Below are 22,598 nucleotides of genomic sequence, written 5' to 3' on the forward strand. Positions count from 1 at the left end.
TTTATTGCAATTTGTGAAGCTGATGCTGTCAGTTTTTCCATCCAGTGCTGAGTGGACCAATACTTACGGAGATTGGCGTTCCTCGTAGAAGTAGATGCCATGTTTGCAGCTAGCTGACTGCTGTTAATGTCAGTCTGCCTTCTAGCACATTTTATCCTCAAGTGCCATCTCACTTGTGAGTTGTTTTCCATTGGTATTATATATACTGTATATATACTTCTGTGTATGCATAGTTATTTTATGAGGCACCCCTTTTGTTTTTGTTTTTTAATTATAGAGTGACTTCACCTTTTTACATACACCCTGTGGACTGAGCCTTTAAGAACTTATTATTTCTTTCTACGATTTGGCGTATTTGGGACTTAAAGTGAATGTAAAGTTTGATGCTAAAGTGCCCGGTTTTTAAAACTTCGATTAAAAACAGGGGCACTTTAATTCATCAAAATTTATATTTCACTCCTGTTGTGAAAAAAAAACTTACCTTTTAAACTTCACAGCAGCTCCAGCTTCCTCCACCCATTTCAAAGCCTCTTCCTGGGTCTAAAATGAGGCATCCAGCTTCCTCCAATCACAGCGTTGAATCAGACACTGAATCCCCCGGGGGGGAAGCTGTGATTGGAGGATGACCTATCAATCATTTCTGACATCAGAAATGGCTTGTGAGACCAGAGGAAGTTGGAGCTGCTGTGAAGATTAAAAGGTAAGGTTTTTTTCACAACAGGAGTGAAATGTAAATTTTGATGAATTAAAGTGCCCCTGTTTTTAATCAAAGTTTTAAAAACCGGGAACTTTAGCATCAAAATTTACATTCACTTTAACACGTATATATTTTGTTTTTTGGACTGCAGTCATATTTTTATGTGAACATTCAGTTCCTATCTTTCAGTAAAATCAGTAATTTTATGTGATATTTCCAATATATACTATACATCAAAATTTAATATATATTTCTATATATTCCATTGATATTGGTATATACATAGCTAGTTCACCTCCTTGAGCTATGGCAATACACCTCTTTTCCCCATTTTTCTATAAACTGCTTAGATCTGCTGGCTGTGTAGCCTCAAAGCTACCAGGAATAATACCAGTACCTCATAAAGACTGTACTAGATCAAGTACCTTGGACAACTGACTACTGCCCGAGGCCAGGGCCGGCTCAACCATGGGAACAAGTGGGTCCAATGAACCCAGGCAGCATTTGACAAGGGGCAGCACTTCAGTGACTAAGTCACTGTCAAACCCAGACCACTTCTGTGTTTTCATGGTTGAATCTGCAGGCTCCCAGTCCCAGCAGCATAACCTCCTCATGCACAAAGACACAGAACTGGTCTGGAGCAACATTTAAGGTGGCACAAGTGTATCTCTTCCCTAACACCCTTCCCACTTATTGCACAATTCATCCTTGAGTAGCTCATACAAAGCAAAGAGAATTCTGCAGGCCAATGAACACCTATTAAATCCCCTTAGTTTCTGAAGTAAAAACCTCTTACACAGCACGTGAGGCGCTCTGTTGATTCCACCCACAGGCTGTGCCCATACGCTTCTCTGATGCTTTAGCAGAGCCCCTCTTACAGGATTTGACTCTCTCATTCTCCACAGCATTACAATATGGCCAAGCAAAGCAAGATCTTCCCAGAGTTAAAGGGCCACTAAACCCAAAATCTTTCTTTCATGATTCAGATAGAGAATAGAAATTTAAACAACATTACAGTTTACTTCCATTATTTATTTTGCTTCATTTTTAAAATATCCTTAGTTGAAGAAAAAGCAATGCACGTGGTGAGCCAATCACACGAGGCTTCTATGTGCAGCAACCAATCAGCAGCTAGTGAGCATATCTAGATATGCTTTTCATCAAAGAATATCAAGAGAATAAAACAAATTAGATAATATAAGTACATTAAAAAGATGTTTAAAATTGCATTCTCTTTCTAAATCATATAAGAAAAAATGTGGGTGGCATGTCCCTTTAACTGTCCCCTGTCCATGTAATTATATATTAAGTATAAGGTTGATTGACAGTTGTTCACTTTAACCCTTTGTTATCATAATGTAACATCCATGTATTAAAACCCTTTCAAATACAAGTTTTTAAATATTTATTTGCAGAGTTTATCTAACCCCTTTAACATATAAAATGTATCTGCATATTAGCTAGCAACACTAAAATGCATTTTTATGCAGTGAATTGTCATTTAAATATGATCCTGCTTTTGTTGTTTGTGTTTATTTAAACATTTACTGAGCTTGCTTAAATCTGTCATCTGAAGAAAAAGAATAGTGCATATTTGTTAACTAGAATTGTGCATGTTAAAAAATGTCATCAGAATGGAAAAAAAACCAATATGAATAGACACAATCATATCTTAACTAAGCATCTGCGGGCATTTTAAAATGGAAAAAATATGTATGAGAAGCGAAGAAGCGAAGACACAACAGGTGAAATAGGTCAGTATATATGTTCAAGAGATAAAGGTTCTTAAAATTGACAAGCCCAAAAATCCAGCTAGAAATTATTTTCTTCTGCAATGGAATCATTTTGTAGAATTTGCAACATTTTAGAATAACCAGGAATAGTTGTGAAAGCCCTGAGAAAATCCCCCCCAATTTGCATGGGTCTTCTAATAGACTGAAATAGACCCCATTGTATGGGTGGGTATTTTATTCCTGTTCGGTTTCTGCATAAAATGTAAGATTAAAAACTAGTAAAAATATTATTTGATATTATACTTTTTCAATTACTATTGCTCGTTAGCATCCGAATGTGGAAATCCAGATATTAGTGTGTTGCACTTTCATAAGAAGGAATCTGATTTTGAAAAAAGCTGAATGCCACGACCGTCTGCCTTCTTCCGCATTCAACAGAATCTGGGATTTATATATATATATATATATATATATATATATATATATATATATATATATATATATATATATATATATATGTGTGTATGTTTATATGTCTATATAGGTCTGTTAATACATATATCATTTTGATTTAACCCTGAAAGTAGCTTTACCAATGCAGCAACCAGAAATCTATCTCCTACTGATGAGTTCCAAAAAGAACGAAACAGGCTGTCTAGTGAGTGATTTCTGGATTGCTCCAATAATCCTGTCAAAAGGATTGCTGTGTTAAAACAGTATTTGAAGCAAAAAAACTGAGAATTTGCATATCTAATTTGCATATCTTACCCAGAATTCTCTTGTGCATTGGTAACATTGTATATGGAGTATTTCTGGGAAAAAGCAAGCGGGGAATCTTGCCTAGATGTGCTAATTTCCTATGCAAATATTTACATTGATTTCATATAAATACATAAATACATATGCACACACACACACACATATATATATATATATGAGCTATGATTACGGTCTGAGGGCCGAAACATGTTAGCTGACTTCATATTTGATGATGTACACTGTGATGTTCTGTGGATCATTTTTAAAGAATGTTTTTTGAATAAAGACTTTTGAAACTTTTTATACTTGAACCACTAGCTGCAACTATTTCTTCTGTGATACTTGATACTAATATATATATATATATATATATATATTTATATATATATATATTTTTATATATATATATATATATATATATATATATATATAAGAGCTAGGAAAGGGAGGGCACTCTCAGGATTTATAAACATCAAAGTTAGTTTATTGTTTATAACAACAACGTTAGAAAGTCATAAGGATAGGTCGACGATTCGGCTTACATAGAAGCCTTCATCAAGACAGATGAACAACTCACAACGGCGACTTGCAGCCGAACACCACACCACCAGCAAAACAGAACATTCTTCTATGTAAGCCGAAACGTCGACCTATCCTTATGACTTTCTAACGTTGTTGTTATAAACAATAAACTAACTTTGATGTTTATAAATCCTGAGAGTGCCCTCCCTTTCCTAGCTCTTATCTACAATCCATTGAGGATTGCACCCAGGTGCTTCATTATTAGTTGAAGCTGGAGTGCTGGAACACATGCTAATTGGATAATGTATATGTATATATATATATATATATATATATATATATATATATATACAATTATACAGTATATCTTTGAGCCCTTATAACTTTTTAACGTAATATTGTTTTTAAAATAAATGTTATCAGACAGTGTTATTATGAGTGTAACTGTACTTTTAAAGGTATTTTTGATTTGTTTTATGCCACTTTTTTGTCTTGCATAACAGTTAACCAGAGCTCTCAAGTCACCCGTTTAATGTGATTGTGCTCAAGTGAAAGCATTTACTTTTAACTTGTAATACCCTTTATCGCTTGTGCGCAACACTTAATCTAGCCCTGTGTGATTAACCCCAGCAAAACGATTAAACAAGCAGTTAAAAACAAGTAGTAGTGTAATAATAAAATGCTCTTACATATTAAATAATTTTCTTTTTGCACTTTTGTATCTTTTTAGGTAAAGTGATACAACATTTTCTTTTTATTGCATATATTTAAATATATTTAATATAAAACTGAGTTATTTATAATCTGTAGTATTTTGCACCTGAATATTTTATGTTGAAATATTTTTATTCAAATTTTTAACACAGTATAAAAAATTACACACTTAATATACCAAATACATTAATACTGCAGTTAAAGGTCCCATCCAGCGCAGAGCCTGAGAAAAAGTTCCTGAAGAATGTAACAGAAATTGTCCATCAAGAAATGGAAGACCATCTTCAGGATACATATGAAGTAAAATTAAGGGGCTTCCTACCGCATCACTGCCGTTATAACCTATGGACGATCATCTTATAACTTAAAGAAAGCAGTCTTATTGCTATATACAATCTAGTAAATTGTTAATACAAGGTGTGACACTGTTATAAACATCTTGTAAATTAACTTTACAAGTAAATTTACTTTAAAAAGTAAAACAAGAAAAAATAAACCATATTACTGAATACCAAAGTTGTGTGTCAGAGCATTACTAACTAGCATCAAGCATCTATTTACAAGTTTCCTGTAGAGGTTGAAATCGAGACGAACCCTATCTCAGATCCACTGGTTCTGCTATATGATGGAATAAAGGATACCCTGACTACCCGCTATCCCAAAATTTTGCCTAGCAGGTCTTAGGTCTTCCTGGAGTAACCAGTAAAACCATATTTAATTAAATGTGTCTACTGTATCCTGAATCTGATTCATACATTGAGTAGGTAGCTTTAATTGTGTCCATTATCTCAGACCAGGTTGAGACCCCCTCCTTTCAGTGCCTAGCAATGCAAGTTATTGTGGTGGTACATAGAATTCTAATGAAAGTGTTTATATGTTTATTGTATTTTGCAATGCAATCATTTAGAAGAGTTTGTGAGATAGTAAGGGTTAAATGTTTGTTTAATGGAGGCACTCAAGTATTTGTTTAAAGATATCCATATGGAGCTATCTTTAGGACATTCCTACCACATGTGTAGATAGGTCCCCTCTTCCCTACAGCGCTTGTAAAAATGTCTTGAGCCTCCTTTAACAAAATGGGATGTTCTCAAAGAGGTTACATACCATCAGAAATTTGTCTTAATGCAATTCTCTCTCAGATCTACACTGAGCAGACCCTACTCGAAGAATGGAATATTTCATCCCATTTGTGTATATTTAATTTGTTACCTATATCTTTCTCCCATTTAAGAATGATGGAGGGTTTAGTGTAAAATGAGGCAGCTTGCAAGGCTATATATAATCATGTTTTTTTTAAGGGAGGGCTGTTGATCTTTTTAACTCCTTACTTATTTTAAAGTTGCAAATAGATTTGACACTTACAATGATTTAATATAACTGTATTAACTATGCATTTGATGGGGTAAATTCAGCATTATTGCCAAGACTAATTATTAAGAGCTCAAAAGGAATTATTTAGAGGCTGAAAGTAGTATAACTAATAGAGGAGACAGGTTAAACAAAGATGTTCCAAGCGGTAATAATCAAACCTGAAACACAGACCACTAACTGATAAAAATATCTGCAATAATTTATCAGGTGATAAATCGTAATGTGCTTGTTCTAAACCATGCGGATAACAGACGCATTTACAAGTTAATAGATAAGCTCAAGTATTTTAAAACAATATCAGCATTGAATGTTTATAACAAATAGATAAGAAATATCAGGGACCACGTAGCGCCCGACTATTCGTGTGGGTTTTGTTTTAAACAGCTATGATTAAAACTTATTCAGAGTTTATTAGATAAGTTAAGCACCTCTCAAACCATGGTGATTATAATCACTATCATTGCTCTATAAGGTATAAGAACATTCATTAAAAAGATAAATTATTGTAATAAACAATCCTTATAGTGATACACTCGGTCTGAGTGCTAATACGAGCAAATAAGTAAGTGTATCCCCAAAAAACTCGAGAGCAATTTATGCTCAGACTGAGATTGTGATATATTTGTAATCACCCATAGAATTATATCTTAACCAATGAAGAAATGTTCAATCTATCTATTTAGTGTAAACTTATATATATATATACACATCCACAGTGATTTAAAATGTAAGATAAACCCAAGAATTTAAAGGTGAATTGTTGAATTTCAAAATTCATCATCCTGACAAAAAAAATCTTAATCAATTCAATACGGTGGGACTATATTGATAAGTGTAAACGTATACAGATATATACAGTATATACATATCCCTATTGCTCAAATACAAGATATTTCTACTTAATTAAAGGGATATTAAACTTTTACTCTAACCTTAATTTTCAAAGTGTGTGCTATTGCACTACCGAACACATTACAACACAATATTTTTTGACTAACCTATTGTATCCTCCTAAAAAGTTATTAAACTGCAAGATTGTGAATCACAGAGGAACTGAATGTAATTGGTCTTTACATTATAAGCTAATAAAAGTTATTTATAGACAATATATATATCAGTTCAATGAAGAACACACCCATCTAGGGCATACTATTTGGTTAGTATAACTTTATCTAATTACAATCATACAGTCTTTGAGTAACCCAGACTCTGATCCCCTCAGTGCCAAATTATACTATTCACATATGTCTGCACTCTGTGTTTTTAACTTCATATTTTGTTGTTTTTAATATTTCTTAATAAAAGTTAATTTTTAAAACCATTACCTAACCATTACCCCTTAGAAATATGATGTGCTATTTAGATGCATATTTTTTGGTCAATTCTTCCTTTTTTACTTTAACTTTACTAAAGTTTGTACATGCATTAGCACTCCAGCCGCAAAGGTTTATTAACACAAGTAACCAGATAAGGCATCCCCCAAACATTTGTGTAGTGCTGTTGCAGCCCTGTTTTTTGTTCACGTGTTTTTTTTTTATGTCTAGTGGTGGCTCAGCATAAAATTTCAAGAGTTGTGCTTGGTTGAGGGGAGAGATCCAATGGGTATTTGTAAAGATAAGAGATCAACTGTATGTATAGTGTACCTATATACAAAATGCAGGTTTTAATTTATTTTTTAATTTAACAGCTGATATATAGAGTAAACTGTATTTCATAACACTTTAAGCAGGATTCAATTATAGCCAGTGATCTTACCAACTGAGCTAGTGATCTCTACCACCACGATCAGTTGGCCACATGCACTTAAATTCAAAGGGTAAAAAAAAAAAAGTAACAAAACTCTGTTATTGACACACGCACTAATTATCAACTCTCTATTCAGTTAATGATACTTGCTAAAGGTGTTATTAAGTGCTATCAAATTAGTTTTAAATTACATTGTGTCAAATGAAAGCAGTAATTAATTGCAAGCTGTTGATATACTGTACCAGTGCTACCCACAACATCTTTACATTTGTATGAGCTTGGTGTTAAGTAGACAGTAAATGTTATTATTTTCTCTAGTGCTTTGTAAACTTTAGAGTAGAGCACATATACTGTAGGTACTGAGCATTATTTTGAAATGTAATTTGTGTGGGTGTACAGCCATTTAAATACCATAGTACCTCCACCATGGATTGTGTAGTTGTGTAGTGCAACAGCTCATGAGTGACCCATTGCACAGATGTTGTGTTTTTAACACTCTTCTCGCTTTCTGCACTGGTTATGTACCCCAAAGATTACAAAGCATTGAATATTAATTTTAGTTACAGCATTTGGCCAAATAATGATAGGCCCAGGACCACATCATTCACGGTCTCTTCCTCCCTGGGTCCCTAACCTACAGCCACACAATACATGCCTTTGTAATTTCCCTAGACACACACAAAACACAGAAATGGATGCACTCTCAAACAAGACTGGGTACACAAAATGAAAGAGTTAGTTAAACCTTTTGGCCAATGTTCGAACTAACTCTTCCATTGTGCTATTGATCTAGCTGTGTGCTTGCAAGAGAGTGCCAGACTTTTTATGTGTTGTGTTAATAATCTTGATTTGTTATTTTCCTTATGGGCTTTGCACTTGTCTGGGGTTAACTGGCCAAGTAGCTGTGCAGCTGTCTGTGAGTGCTGGTGAGCACCCAGGGCTGTGAGTTTTGCAGTGTCATGGGATGTGTACCCAGTCCGGTTTGAGAGTGCATCCATTTCTGTGTTTTGTGTGTGTGTATGGAATTTACAGAGGACCTGTGTCACTCTTGTTTGTATCTCAGTGTGTTTGGTTGAAGGCATGCATTGTGTGGCTGAAGGTTAGGGACCCAAGGAGGATGGGACCTTAATGTGGTCCTGGGCCTATCCCCATTTGGCCAAATGCTGTAACTAACTCTTCAATTTTGCTTTTAATCTGTTTTGTATGTATATATGTAACACATTTTTATTGGACTAACATTACATAGTAAAAGACAAGCTTGTTCCCTCTCTTCCTCAGGTCTGACAATTTGATAAATTGATCAGTATTGCTTCAGACCTGAGGAAGAGAGGAAACTCCAGACAGCTTGTCTTTTACTATGTAATGTTTGTCAAATAAAAAAGGTATTACTGCATAGTGCAAAATGTTTGTTATTTTTGTTATTTATCTTAGTACACCTGCTGTCTCCCTGTGAAAAAATGTCACAGAGCTGAAGACACCAGGCACAACCAGGAGGAGGTATGCCAGTCATTTGTATCACTATCTGCAGCCATGACCAAGCTCCGGTCACTCTCAGTCCTGAGGCTGAAGCTGCACCCACTGTTAGTGTTTTATGCCTCTCTGTGTTTGCACCTGGTGTCTTTAGCTCTGTGACATTTCTTTGGAGGGAGACAGTGGGTGGACTAAGAATGTTATTGTGGTTGCTGTCATTGTACTTGTGACAGACTATGTCCTGTGGCCCCTGCTGTCATCTTCCTAGTTAAAAGGAAGTGGTTCAAGTCACAAAGGCTGAGACACAGCTCTCGTCACAACACTTTCGGTCCTGAAGCTGAACCCTCTGTTGGTGTTTCAGGAGTGGTTTATTTTCTAGGCTACTGGCATTGGGTCCCAGAGCCGCTCAAGCTGACATCCTGCAGTTTGGCTGCCCCCAAATCTTCCCCAGATCTGCCACCCTAGGCACGGGCCTTGTTGGCCTAGGCCATAATATGCCTCGGCTATAATGTGTTCTCAGTGGTCCATTTTACCTGCTGGAGTAGATTGAATTGTTTGAAAACCGTTTATTTACCTTTATTTGTTATTTGAAATAGCAACTTTGGCCTTTTATGTTTATATTTCAAATACAGAAATAAATAAGAAGGAACAATTTTCCATACATACAATACTCTGCAGTAGGTATAACAAATCATTTGGTCACATTAAAGGGACATGAAACCCAAACATTTTCTTTCATGATTCAGATAGAGAATACAATTTTAAACAACTTTCCAATTTACTTCTATTATTTAATTTGCTTCCTTCCTTTGCTATCCTTTGCTGAAAGGTTTATCTAAGCAAGCTTGGGACAGCAGAGAACCTAGGATCTAGCTGTTGATTGGTGGCTGCATAAATATATTGATTGTGATTGGCTCACCCATGTGTACAGTTAGAAACCATTAGTGCGTTGCTGCTCCTTCAACACATGATACAAAGAGAATGAAACAGATTAGATAATAGAAGTAAATTATAAAGTTGTTTAAAATTGTATTCTCTATCTGAATCATGAAAGAAAAGTTTTGGTTTTTAGTGTCCCTTTAAAAAAAAAAAAATAATAGGAGCTTCTTGATAAAGATGGTCACTATTTTATATAATTTGCTAACTTGAGAAATTAACCAGTCAAGGCTCTATAAAAAAGTACTAATCATGTTTCTTCGCCCCACAATTGCAATCAGAAAAAAATATTTTCAGGGACTCTAAACCCATTTTTATTTTTAAGTTAGAATCCCAGAAGAGGCTGAAGTGAATTGCTATATACAAGATATTGTTCGCTATATATCAGTGATAGTCCCTACAGTACATTTACATAAAGCATGGTATTGTCTCTTCATGTCTAGATTGTGTATTTTACCTGCATCTGTGCATATATTCCTGGAAGGATCTTGCTTTGGGGATTTCAGTAGCCAGTACACTATCAGATGCAGTACTTTCCTTTTCTGAGTTCGCTTGTTTCTCTGGAGCTTCCATTGTGTCATTAATCTGTACAGAACTGTTCAGGTCCAGTGTTGAGCTACTGGAATGCCTCTTTTTGTAGATACCTTGTTTATAATAACCCATATTATGAAGAACTGATGAGGACATGGAATATCGACGAACAGTCATTTTTGTACCTGTGTGAGGCAAAATTAGATACCAATAAGATTATTTTTAACCTCATTAACCTAATTTTCTTTTGCTATTAGCACAAATAAATAAGTATATTTTGAGTTTTAAGTCTAACAGGATGTTCACAATAATACTTTCTTAAAGCAAATGTGCAAAATATTTTTACCAGAAATTGTACATTTCACTGCTTTCATATTGCTCAAAACTAATCTAAATGTTATAACCCCATGTAAACCAATCAGTAACACACAGAGATCATCAACTGATTGTTTATGGTGGCAGCTGCATAATTGAATGTCTCTTAAACTGAATTGTAATGCAGGAAACCTTGACAAGCTGTGGAAAAGATTTTAGTCAAATACATAGGTTTCTGAAGCACCTGAAACTGAAAGAGTATTATAGTAAATTATATCTGATGCTTTTTATATGAAAATTAATTTATAAGTGGAAATTCACTAAGTTCTGATGAAGCACAAATGTAAAGTTGTCAAAATATTGATCCATTGGGGGCGGAGCTAACCGTCTAGCTAGGAAGACGTGTGTCGACAGAGCTCTCTCTTAGTAAACTTCTATTTTAATATATAAAGTCCATATTTTTCCTAGCCAACCCTAAAATATAGTATACCAGATCTCCTGCTATCGAAGTTTTCGCCTGAGGCTGTGAAAGACACGCTGCATGAACATTACAACAGCATACCTCTGACCCAGTTCGGAAGCAGCGCACCATCTTTACAGGAGCCGGAGGTGCATATCTACCTTGCGGTACAGCCTTGATCCTGCCTTTGCCTGTCCCCGGCATTCACCCTCCTCTCTCCCTACACTCATCGCTGCTGCCCGGAGGGTCGGGGCTCCGCTCCGGAGCAGCAGCTCAGTGCCGCACATCAGACCTGCCTGAGAGACGCCACGCAAGGACACCTACTTAATCGGGCAGTCTTTTCTCAGTGACCTGGCTTTTATTACAACCCGGGAGTGGACCCGGTTCCTACTTTTCACTTACCGGAGCATACCGGTCTTCTTTGGAGGCATCGGAGAAGGGGTGCGCGCAGTGCCCTGCATTTTGGCGCGAATTCCGCCATCTTTGCAGCCTACCCTGGAGGAGAACGTCCTGAGACCAGAAGAGACGCGCTGCTGGAAACTGACATCAGCCTGAACGGAGGGTGAGACACAAAAGCACGACATTTCTATACTGATAGCCCCCACTACCGCAGACTTTAATACACTTGTTATACATTGGGAACTATCAATAGCCAGTCAGCCTCCCACCCTGCAGGCACTACGTAGCACTCCCTAACTTAATAATTCAGGCATCACATTGAGACATTAACCCTGCCAAATCAACCTTTGGACTACACTAACTATTGGCACATCTTATTTAACAGCTCATTGAGATTAAGCTGAGGATACAAACGAACTACGACATAACTATTTCAACCTCTGCCCTGGGGTATTTACAAGACATAAAAGCGACGCCTTGCTCATACAGGGCTTTATTTTACAATACTGAATGCTTGCTACTGTTATACTCATCTAACTATTAAGCTCCCCTACCCCTTCTGAACAGCGCAGGGAATAGGAGCTGGAGATTGATATGCCAGTTAAAGCAATATAACTCAGGCTTAAACAGTGCCCAGGCTGGAAGGATAATTGCACTTGGAAGGGCCGGAGTAATACACAATAGACTTCCTCGGCACCCTCCTGGCGCATATAGAACAAGCGCAGTGACAAGGGAACTAGACAAGCATCTATACCTTAATTAAAACTGAGCCATCTATACTCTGTAGAATATTGAATAATCAGTTTTTCTGTGAAGTTAAACAGGACATTCTATTGATACACAGTATATTATTACAATTTCCCCTGCTTGCAGGCAATATGTTGAACATGGACGCTTAACCTAAGATTGACGTCAGGGGGACTATGTCACAATCCTCTACAATCTACTCTTTATAATTGCTATCATACATTCCAGTGCAATATCTGACTGGATTACAGTTGGCTACACTTCTACAACTGAAGACAGGAAACAGAGCATGTCCCAAAATTCTAGAAGAAGGCCAAGGCTATCTCAACCACCCAAGAAGACAGTAGTTGACCACTTTAAAGGCCACTTGTCTCATAAAGCTCAAGCATACCGAGATTCTACTTCTGTGATGGATGATAGTGAATCTGACAACAGCATTAACTCCCAAGCTCCTACATCAGACGCAATATCTACATCTATTGTGGATGCTCTCACTAAATGAATGAACCTCCTTCAGGACACATTAACTAAAGAAATAAAAGGTTCTACAGCTGAGCTACGCAGGGAGATTGCGTCACTAGGGGAACGGACGGACACCCTAGAACGCAAACAAGAAGATCTTGCGGTAGATCAGGCTCATCTTCTAGCTTATTCCCAGAGCTTGGCAACCCAGTTATCTGACCTAGAGATAAAATTGGCCGATATGGAGGACAGATCCAGACGGAATAACTTGAGGTTCCGAGGGATACCTGAGGAAATTGGCTCACAAGATCTGGAACCATATGTCTTAGAGTTTTGTAAGTCTGTATTGCCTGATACCGACCCGACAAATTTCCTATTAGATAGGGTCCACAGAGTGGCAAGACCAAGGTCGGTATCTCAAGATAAGCCGAGAGATGTCCTTGCTAGGATACACTTCTTCACCCATAAGGAGAAAATAATGAAAGAATTGGCCAATAAACCACAACTACCAGAAAAGTTCCAGCAGGTCTCGGTCTTTCCAGACATTTCAAGCTTCACCCTACAAAGACGAAGAACCTTTAGGAACATTACCCAAATCCTAAGAGCTGAAAATATTAGATATAGATGGGGATACCCGACGAAATTGGTAGTCTCAAAAAATGGGGAAACCCATACCATTCTCACCATTCAGGAGGGATTTGACTTGCTTAAAGAGTGGGATCTGATAACACCTGAATCTAGAACAAGAAGGGACTCACTACCTAATACATCTGGCCCTGATACACTCCCTCTGGCCCCCCAACCTAAATTACGAGCTGGAGCCCCAGACTTCACACCTGGCCCACAAAAGCCTTCTATAGGAAAACAAATTTCCTCAGTTGCTGCTCTTCTAAGAGATAAAAAATGATATGATAGCACTTTCTCAAATGATGTATGTGCCAGTACAAGTTTTGTTGTGTACACTTATGTTTCTGTTTAGGTATATATGTCATTATAAGTTCTGTTGTGTGTACTTCTGTTTCTGTTTATATACCTGTTCCATGTTGCAGAGGAGGAGATTCGAGATTCCTTGTTAATAACAGAAAATCTAGCGTGAGGCGTTTTGCCTCCATCTACTAAACATCCCTTCTCCCTTTTATTTAGATGTTGAGGGTCGCGACTACCTCCTCTTCTCCAACTAGGTTATGCTTCGAACAGTTTGACAGGCATACAGTAAGAATCGCTTAAAACTAATATCTAGATCCAACTGAAGTTTAGCCGCTGTTCTTCTGAGAGACAAAAAATGATATGATACCACTTTTTCAAATGATATATGTCATTACGAGTTTTGTTATAGATACTTAAGTTTCTGTTTAGATACTTGTTTCATGTTGCAGAGGTGGAGATTCGGGATCTTTTGTCGGAATCAGAAAATCCGTCCTGAGGCGTTTGCCTCTATTTACTAAACATCCTATTTTTTCAGATGTTGAAGGTCGCGAATATCTCCCCTTCTCCAAATAATCTATGCTGCAAACTGTTTAACAGACATATAGTAAGATTTGTTTTAAACTAAATCTAGATCCAATTGAAATTTGTATATATGGTTATAACATGCAACAGACTAATAGCACTGAATGTAGACTTATGTTACTATGTCAATTAATCTGAGTTTTGATTGCTGTTCTACAGTTCACATTCCCCCATGATTAGTCAATCTACTCCTACAAGTTGATATACTTGTGCCGCCCCCCCCCCCACACATACGCAAATTATATTTGTGATATCCCCTTCTAAGGGGACAGGAGAAGTTAGTCTAATTTCTAGATACGCTTCTCCATTTGGTGATCCGGCGGATCATCATACTTGTTAATACACTTCCACCTTAAGCAAATACACCAGAGTAAACTTGGTTTAGTATTAACAATATAGGTCGTACTGTTTATATTACATAAATAATCCCAGGCTAATTATACTTCTTCTTTCAGGTAACAATTATAGTTCCCTTGGAACTTGGTCTCTCGAGGCCTCTCTGAAAATAGACCAGAACTTCTTAACCTAAGATTACCAAGAGTCGTGTTTCGGTGTGCAGATCCAGGCGGGGTAAGTTTCGTGCCTTAACCCTATTCCCCTCTCCACTATCTTCTTCCCTCTCATTCCCCTAGTTTCCTATGCCTGCAAACATGTCGATCCCTAATAATATCTCTTTTGCAACATTGAATGCTAAGGGCCTCAACTCGCAAGATAAAAGGAGCATGCTTACAAACACCATGAAGGCTCTCAAAATACAAATTATCTTTTTACAAGAGACACACTGGTTAGCGTCCTCCCAGGCCCCATATAGGACCCCAGACTATCCCACTGTGATTCTAGCCTCTCACTCTGAGAAATCTAGAGGGGTGGCTATTGCTATACATAAAACTATGCACTTTGAACATATCTATGAAGAAAAAGACTCTCAGGGTAGATACCTCTTACTCACCTGTAAGCTTAACGGAATTCTATTCACATTGGTAAATATATATGCCCCTAACCAATCGCAGCCCAATTTCTTGAAAGGGATACTGTCTAAAGTAGAAAAATACAAGACTGGAACTCTGATTCTAGGGGGCGATTTCAATATGGTGTGGGACCCCCTAGTTGACAAGAAAGTTCAGAAGGAGAAAAAAATTGACACATATACCATAAATACTGCCAACAAATTCCGTCAGCACATAATCCGGCACAATCTTTATGATATTTGGAGGGCATACCACCATAATGACAGAGATTACACATACTTCTCTAGACCCCACCACTCTTACTCGAGACTGGACCATTTTTTCACAGATTCATGGACACTTGACAGAGTTTTAATGTCGCATATAAAGGTCTGTGCTTGGTCGGACCACGATATTCTCATGTTCACTCTTTCCACTGACCAAACAACTATGTCTAGGCCTAACTGGAAATTCCCTAGGCAGGCCCTCCAGGATAAGCCTTTTAGGACATCCCTCCAAAACTCTATAAGAGAATTCTTAAGTCTAAACGAAACTCCAGGCATGCCATCTCAAACAGTTTGGGCTGCCCTGAAGGCGTATGTGAGAGGAATCTGCATTCGGAGGCAGGCAAAACTTAGACATCAGTTGAAAGCCCCTCTGGGCCTTCTTATGACAGAATTACGACTGACTGAACAAGAAAATAAGATTTCCCCATCGGGCCCTCTGGCTGATAAAATCAAAACGCTTAGAGCGCAAATAGCAGACAAGGAGTTAGAGAGAGTTAAAGAAGCCCATACTCGATTCAAAAAGTTACTATACTGTCAGGGTAATAAGGCCTCGACACTCTTAGCGAATAAACTAAGAGGTAGAACCGCGGCAGCTAGAATTCTGTCACTCAAACAGGGGACCATATCGGTCTCCTCGCCTAAAGAAATTGGACAAACTTTTGCGGCCTATTACTCTGATTTATACCATCTTCATCCTTCAATGGCTGGTGAAGAATCTCCCATATCAGAAGTGAAGGATTTCCTACAAAGTCTTAATCTGCCCACTCTATCAGAGGAAGATAAAGAAATACTTAAGGCCCCATTCTCCCTAACTGAAATTAATTTAGCCATCAAGCATACCCAAAATAATAAAGCCCCGGGCCCGGATGGATACCCGGCATCCTTCTACAAGCTCTTTAAAGCTGATTTAAATAAAATCCTTCTCAAGGTTTTTTCGGAAGCTCGAGAGTCAGGCCTTTTTACTAAAGAATTCCTGCAGGCAATAATTCTACCAATCCCCAAGCCAAATAAAGATCCAACTCAATGTACCAGCTACAGGCCAATCTCACTGATTAATGGCGATGTAAAGCTCTATGCCAAACTTTGGGCCAACCGCCTTAATACCCTACTCCCGAAGGTAATACACTCAGATCAGGTTGGATTTACCTTTGGTAGAGAAGGGCCAGATAATTCTCGGAAAATGCTGAATGTTCTCATAGAGGCATCTCGTTTAAAACTTCCCATGCTGGCCCTGTCTTTAGACGCAGAAAAAGCGTTTGACAGGGTCAGATGGGATTACTTGTGGTGTACACTAGCCCAATTCGGCATGCCAGGCGAAGTGATAACAGCTATCCGCGCCTTATACTCCTCTCCATCTGCGGTTGTTAAGGGCTTGGGTTTTGCCTCTCCGGAAATTTGTATCACAAATGGCACTAGACAGGGGTGCCCCCTATCACCCCTAATTTTCACACTTGCCATTGAACCTTTGGCCCAAGCCATTAGAAACTCACGTATGATACAGGGTGTACAGTTTTCCGGCCGAACTGCAAAAATTGCATTGTTCGCGGATGACGTGACACTATTCCTTACAAACCCACTGGGCTCACTACCTGCCCTCCTGGATCTTGTCTCCAAATTTGGTGCCCATAGTTATTATAAGGTCAATGTCTCTAAGACCGAGGCTCTGCCTGTTGGTCTCCCTACTTTTGAACTAGATATCTTGCGAACCTCATACTCCTTTCAATGGTCACATTCCACCATCCGTCACTTGGGGATCCAACTTGGGGCAGATCCAAAAGCAGTACTTGCTATAAACTACTCAAATATTATTAAAGAAGTTACTGAGCTCACCACTTCATGGAACTTCAAATAAATCTCATGGCTGGGCCGCATAGCCTCTTTTAAGATGACGATCCTGCCCAAAATTCTTTATTACTTCCGCTGCATTCCCCTCAATGTTCCTAGTGCCCTTATAGATAAGCTCCAATCTCTAGGTCAAAAGTATATCTGGGGTAACTCTAAGCCTCGTATTGCAGCAAAGATGCTTCAGAAAAAGTATGACCAAGGAGGCGTAGCTATGCCTAGTATTCGCGGGTACTATGAGGCCGCCAGGCTCTCTCATATTTTAGCATGGGCAGATAAAAGTGAACCGCAAGGATGGAAGACCATTGAGGCTTGTGATCTCCCTACAGGTCTGAGGTTACCTGACCTGCCATGGATTCCTGCCTATCGATTAGACACTCTGGGAATTAAAAATGTCATTATTAGAGAAAATTTGAAAATTTGGTATACCCTTCGAAATCTGCCAGAGGTTGCTCCGCACCCATCTCCTATCCAGTCTTTACCCGCTTTGCTTGCAGCCCTACCTGACACACATGTGCAGAGCTGGGGTGTCTGGGATTTGAAAACGATCTCCCAGCTATATCCCTCGGGCACTTTGGTCGCCCCGAGCAATGTAAGATCTGTCATTCCAAACCCCCCCGTATGGATTAAATTCGAGTACTCTAGACTATACGCTTTCTTGATCTCTTGGGGATTCCCTAAAGGCCCTAATAGACCTTTGACCACCTGGGAAAAATTATGGCAACTCCCTGTTAGGACCCCTAAACTTATCTCATTTCATTACAACTTACTACAGTCGTCCACAAACAAAGACAGACCTTGGCAAATTAGAGCTTGGGAGGGAGACTTGTCCAGACCAATCACTGACAAAGATCTACACACGGCAATGACACTAACCAAGAAGACAGTACATTGTGCGAACACTCTAGAATCGTATATGAAATTGTTTCTAAAATGGTACTATACCCCCTCTAGACTTTCCCAGATGTTTCCTACAACATCTCCTCTCTGCTGGAGAGACTGCGATTTGAGAGGTTCTGATATACATATCTGGTGGGACTGCCCTAGGTTAAAGCATCTGTGGGCGCAAGTGTCCTCCCTTTGTTCTACCCTAGGGCTTGATAGACCACTTACCCCTGATATAGCTCTACTGCACATATTCCCGAGACATATTCAGGCCCCTCTGTCTAAACTACTAATTTTTGTCCTTGCGGCCACTAAACTGGCGATAGCGAGAGCCTGGAAACAGACACAACCCCCAGACATTGCAGCCATCACCTCCATAATACAGACATATGCCAGGATGGAGCAAGGTTTTTACTTCAATATGGATAAAGAAGATCTCTACTGGCAGATATGGGAACCCTGGTTTTATTACCAAGAAAACTCTAGATAGATGGGCAATCCTGGACCCTTGTCACAGACCCCCCCATCTGCTCTCTTTCACCTGCAATCACTGACCCACACCCTCTCATCTCCACCTTCTATTTCCCTATCCCCCACCCTCTCACCTCCCACTATGCAACCTACTCCCCTACCCCAGACCTTACTTTCTACTGCTCCTATTTCTTCTGGGGCGGTTTGCCCCGCCTGGAGATGCACACTGGAATTGATCCGTCGGATCACTGAGAGAAGCATGGTAATGGTTTTCCCTAGACTGACTTCCTGTAACTACTATAATGTTGAGTTAATACCTAGGATTATTATATCCTACCAATCATTATAATTAAGATCAGTCAAAATGTAATGTCATTGTCTTGTGTGTTTATGTAAATTGAGAAACCCTTGTGGGTATTTGATACGACCTGTGTTTGCTTATGCTGACATTCCCATTGTGATTTCAGAAAGACCTATGTATATACAAGAAACTGTATAACATGTCATTGTTATGTATCAGTTTACCTTAAAATAAAAATTACTTTTGGAAAAAAAAAAAAATATTGATCCATATCATGTTAATGTAGCTGAAAGGTAATATTCTGTATCCCCTTTGTGAAATCAGAGAGATGTAAGCCTCTCCACATTTTTCTTGTCTTGCACCCTCAAATGTCCTTACTAACTATCAGCTAGATTACGAGTTATGCGCGCTATAGGAAAATTAATGAACGCAACAAAACTTGTGTTATTTAACCCTCTATAGCACAGCCATTACAAGTTTTCAAACAGCCGGCTTGTGCGTGCGATATGGTTGTGTTGAGCTCCATACTGCACACAATACAAGCGTTGTTTTGATGTGCTCGTGAACACTTTCCCCATAGACATCAATGGGGAGAGCGGGTCAGAAAAAAGCCTAACACCTGCGATTGCGGAATGAAAAGTTCTGCAGCGCAGCCCCATTGATGTCTACGGGGAAGAAAAAAAAGTTACGTTTAAACCTAACACCCTAACATAAACCTCGAGTCTAAACACCCCTAATCTGCCGCCCCTGACATCACAGACACCTACATAAAGTTATTAACCCCTAATCTGCCTCTCCCAATATCGCTGCAACCTAAATAAAGTTATTAACCCCTAATCTGCTGCTCCGGATATCGCCGCCACCTATAAGAAGTTATTAACCCCTATTCTTCCGCTCCCGATATCGCCACCACCTTAATAAAGTTATTAACCCCTAAGCTGCCGCTCCCGATACCTCCGCCACAATATTAAAGTTATTAACCCCTATTCCCTATTCATGCCGTCTGGATGAAGATAGAAGAGGCCGTCTGGATGAAGACTTCTCGCCGCCTGGATGAGGACTTTGCCGTCTGGATGAAGATAGAAGAGGATGCCTGGATGAAGACTTCTTGCAGCCTGGATGAAGATCGTTCAAGCGGGACTTCAAAAACTGTAAGTGGATCGTCAGAGGATAGTGTTAGGTTTTTTTAATGTTTTTTTGGGTGAGTTTTTTTTTTAGATTAGGGTTTGGGCAGCAAAAGAGCTAAATGCCCTTTTAAGGGCAATGCCCAACAAATGCCTTTTTCAGGGCAATGGGTAGATTAGGTTTTTTTAGAATTAGGTTTTTAATTTTGGGGGGTTGGTTGGGTGGTGGGTTTTACTGTTGGGGGGTCTTTGTATTTTTTTTTTAGGCTAAATAGCTGATATCTTTGGGGCAATGCACCACAAAAGGCCCTTTTAAGGGCTATTGGTAGTTTATTGTAGGCTAGGGTTTGTTTGTTTTTTGAGTGGGATTTTTTATTTTGATAGGGCTATCAGATTAGGTGTAATTCTTTTTTATGTGTTGGGTGCAATTTAAGTTACATTAAGGGGTTAGGTAAGGGGTTAGGTAAAGGACATTGATCTCTGGATTCACAGAAAAACACCTACTGAGTAACAATTGCAATACAGCTGGGTGAAGTAATTGGCGAGATATGTTACAAAGGTGTTTTGTCACTACAGTCACAGTAATATGTTGTATGTAGTTAACAGTTTGTGTCTGGTTCTGATAAGAACCTATCATATAATTTACCAACATTAGGACTTATAAAATCATTTGTTACAGTTAAGAAGGTCAATGCTTTTAAAAAACTCTAATTAGAACAGTAGATTATTGTCACAATTAGTTTTAAATACTTAACAATAATTTACCAGATTAGTGCCACTTTGTACATAATTTCAAACATTCATTTTGGATGCTCTACAGCATTGTTTTTCAACCAGTGTGCCGTGGCACACTAGTGTGCCGTGAGAGATCCTCAGGTGTGCCACGGCAGACTGACAACAGTGTGACATATTTTTTAAACTTTGCTTGTTTTTTACTCCCAGTGCAGGGGTAGTTTGTAGGAGGCATGGCATAACAGCACAATACATACAGTATGTGTGTGTTTGTGTGTATGTTTATATATATATATGCTGTATTAGGCTACAATATGTGATTTTTTTTACATTTTGGGATGGTGGTGTGCCACAGGATTTTTTAATGTAAAAAAGTGTGCCACGGCAAAAAAAAGGTTAAAAATCACTGCTCTACAGTTTCACTGAAACATTTTTGAAAACATCTTTGTGTAATTCTGTAAACTTTCCTTTTTGATTGATTTATCTACACTAATTCACTTACTGACATACTTCTATAGGTACCGCTTTACAATGTCTTTAGAGATATCAAAGAACAGCCTGTCATGCAATGTTTTAACACCATATTCAGGACAGTTAGGTGGAAGTTTGTCTAAAATAACATATGTTTCCTGATTTACATTTTTGGAAATATGAACCACATAACACTAATGATGTGTTCTGTTTCCTGAACTATCCTGGCACTCTCTTGTCTAACTTTTGTAATTTAATGCTTGTAAGATGCTTATTAGATAACTCAAACAGTTTCCATATCTAATAGAAAAATTAAGTTAATATGTTTAAAAAAATTAAACCTAAATTAAACAGTGATTATTATGCATTGTGAACCCAGTAATTTTTAAACTGATGTAATGCACCCCAAAATTAATAATGACTGTTGCTATATATTTTATATAAGGTTGGAAGAGCAGCCACTATGAAATGAAATTTTATGAAATGCAAATGGCTTATATAACGCCTAGATTATGAGTCTTGTGTTAGCCTTAAAAAGCAGTGTTGAGAGGTCCCAATGCTGCTTTTTAACGCCCGCTGGTATTATATCTACTTATGTAAATTGCGTATCCTATCTTTTCAATGGGACTTGCATAACGCCGGTATTACGAGTCTTGGAAAAAGTGAGCGGTACAGCCTCTCCTGTCAAGACTGATACCGCATTTAAAAGTCAGTAGTTAAGAGTTTTATGGGCTAACGCCGTAACATAAAACTCATAACTAAAGTGCTAAAAAGTACACTAACACCCATAAACTACCTATTAACCCCTAAACCGAGGCCCCCCACATCGCAAACACTAAAAATTGTAACCCCTAATCTGCCTAACTGAACACTTCAATAAATGTATTAACCCCTAAACTGCCACACTCCCACCTCGCAAACACTAGTTAAATATTATTAACCCCTAATCTGCCATCCCTAACATCACTGACACCTACCTACATTTATTAACCCCTAATCTGCCGACCCCAACGTCGCCGCCACTATACTAAATTTATTAACCCCAAAATCTAAGTCTAACCCAAACACCCCCCCTAACTTAAATATAGTTTTAATAAATCTAAATAAAATTACTAAAATTAAATAAATTATTCCTATTTAAAACTAAATACTTACCTATAAAATAAA

The 22,598-nt window shown here is 38.2% G+C and overlaps 1 protein-coding gene across 1 annotated transcript in view; it reads right to left on the reverse strand.

The window, feature by feature from the left end:
• The window catches only part of CCDC195 (coiled-coil domain containing 195), a 52,070-nt gene that overhangs the window by 19,995 nt on the left and 9,477 nt on the right, over positions 1–22,598 (reverse strand). Inside the window, exon 2 of the mRNA XM_053709005.1 lies at positions 10,406–10,664. Coding sequence (XP_053564980.1) covers positions 10,406–10,656 — 251 coding nt within the window. The 5' untranslated portion in view covers positions 10,657–10,664. The remainder of the gene's footprint in view (positions 1–10,405; positions 10,665–22,598) is intronic.

The sequence above is a fragment of the Bombina bombina genome, chromosome 4 (genome assembly GCF_027579735.1).
Source record: "Bombina bombina isolate aBomBom1 chromosome 4, aBomBom1.pri, whole genome shotgun sequence".
NCBI lineage: Eukaryota > Metazoa > Chordata > Amphibia > Anura > Bombinatoridae > Bombina > Bombina bombina.